The following is a 1,774-nucleotide window of genomic DNA, read 5'->3' on the forward strand; positions in this document are numbered from 1 at the left end:
TGATATTCTGTTGTGCTCGTGATTAAGTTTCCGAAGACAAATAGAACGTAGTATGCGGCAACCCATTTTTTTTTAGGACAAAACTAAGTCACCAAGGCGGTATGGTTTATGTGTAATTATGGAAGGCCTCTACAGGAAGAGGATCTTAGAAATGAAGTTAAAAATCCTTCGTTGTCGTATGTAACATACTTTCACATTTCCTGACGGTGTTTTTTTTTTACCGAATCTAAAAATGTATGCCATGCACAAATGTTACAAGAGGTGACTTGACGCTAGAAAACATGGTTATTCGACCATGACCATCAGTACATTATCATATTGTTACTAAACAACAAAATTAAAAATAATTTATTCCCAAAATGACAGTTATTTAAACATAAAAGTATGGAACATATGACAAATGAAAATTCAGAAAGGCGTTTACAAATTTAATATTTAATATGGTAGCGAATTTCATTCATTTCACATGGCAAAAATGGAAAGTGAAAGGTTGAATGCATCACACAACTATCAATGTGCGCATATTTTCCGTACTTTCTATTCAGGCCCGTTTCTAGAAAGAACGCGATTCCGTTCATTTCGATATCAGCCTCTTTGCACTCTCTGAAAAATGTCCTTGATAGTAACAATATCGATCTAGTTTGTCCTTGATAGTAACAATGACGATCTAGTTTGTCCTTGATAGTAACAATAACGATTGAAACACGTTAACATAATAACTAAATTTTAATCAAAGTTGTATTATTTGGTGAGAATTCCTTGCTCTTTTTCGACTATTTTAATACCAAATGTCTTACTTGACCTGCTTGTTCATAATTTGCGTCTTGTTAACATGTACCGCGAGCTCATATCTTTTTCCATATCAGCTATATGAGACCGCAAACACTACTGTTTTGTGTAAAGAATAATAACACGAAATAACCTTTTGCACGTTTCAGATATACGACCATGGTTGCACAAACCCACAAACAAACTATCATTAGTTCCAACTATCTTGCAGTATTAAAATATAGTTCCAGCTGTTTGAGAATTTGAAGAGTCAATATCATGTAAATATGGCTTCATAAATTCTGGAATTATTAGCGGAACAGTCACCGGGGGTTGTGTTACTACTTGTGTAAGTAAATTTGTTTTTGATTTATTCCTATTGCGACGCTTGGCATCCTTTTCTTTTCTCCTCTGATATAGTCTTCTAAAAGACTTTGGGATTCTTGGATCATTATCGATTATATCTGTTGAAGGAAACTTGGAACGTGTTAAATTTGAAAAAGAATCGCTCATTTCGGAAATTGTTCCATTATCAGATATGTATGCTTCATTAACGTAATCTGGAATGGGCGGCGTATTTCCTTCCTTAACAAACTCTGGAATTGGAGGAGGTGTTCCACCTGCTTTGATATCTTCGGGTATAGTTGGAAATTTTCCTCCTTCTGTAAGTCCTTTTTTCACAAAATCCGGAATGGTAGGGTTTTTTCCGTCTTCAATATCTTTCTTCACAAAATCTGGAATGACAGGGATGTTTCCTCGTTTTGCAAAGTCTGGAATGGTAGGGAATTTTCCGTCTTTCATACCTTCCTTCACAAAATCTGGAATTGTGGGGAATTTTCCGTCTTTCATACCTTTCTCCAAAAAACCTGGAATAGCAGGGGCGTTTCCTTGTTTTGCAAAGTCTGGAATGGCAGGGGTATTTCCGTCTTTCATACTTTTCTTCACAAAATCTGGAATGACAGGGTTGTTTCCGTCCTTCATACCTTTCTTCACAAAATCTGGAATA

The 1,774-nt window shown here is 35.6% G+C and overlaps 1 protein-coding gene across 1 annotated transcript in view; it reads right to left on the reverse strand.

Moving 5' to 3' along the window:
• Positions 1-1,002: 1,002 nt before the first annotated feature.
• LOTGIDRAFT_152799 (hypothetical protein) overlaps positions 1,003-1,774 on the reverse strand; it is a gene marked incomplete at both ends in the record, with an annotated part of 2,216 nt that continues 1,444 nt past the window's right edge. Inside the window, one exon of the mRNA XM_009053312.1 lies at positions 1,003-1,718. Within this exon, the coding sequence (XP_009051560.1) occupies positions 1,003-1,718 (716 nt within the window). The remainder of the gene's footprint in view (positions 1,719-1,774) is intronic.

Source organism: Lottia gigantea (genome assembly GCF_000327385.1).
Source record: "Lottia gigantea unplaced genomic scaffold LOTGIsca_2, whole genome shotgun sequence".
In the NCBI taxonomy this organism is placed as follows: domain Eukaryota; kingdom Metazoa; phylum Mollusca; class Gastropoda; family Lottiidae; genus Lottia; species Lottia gigantea.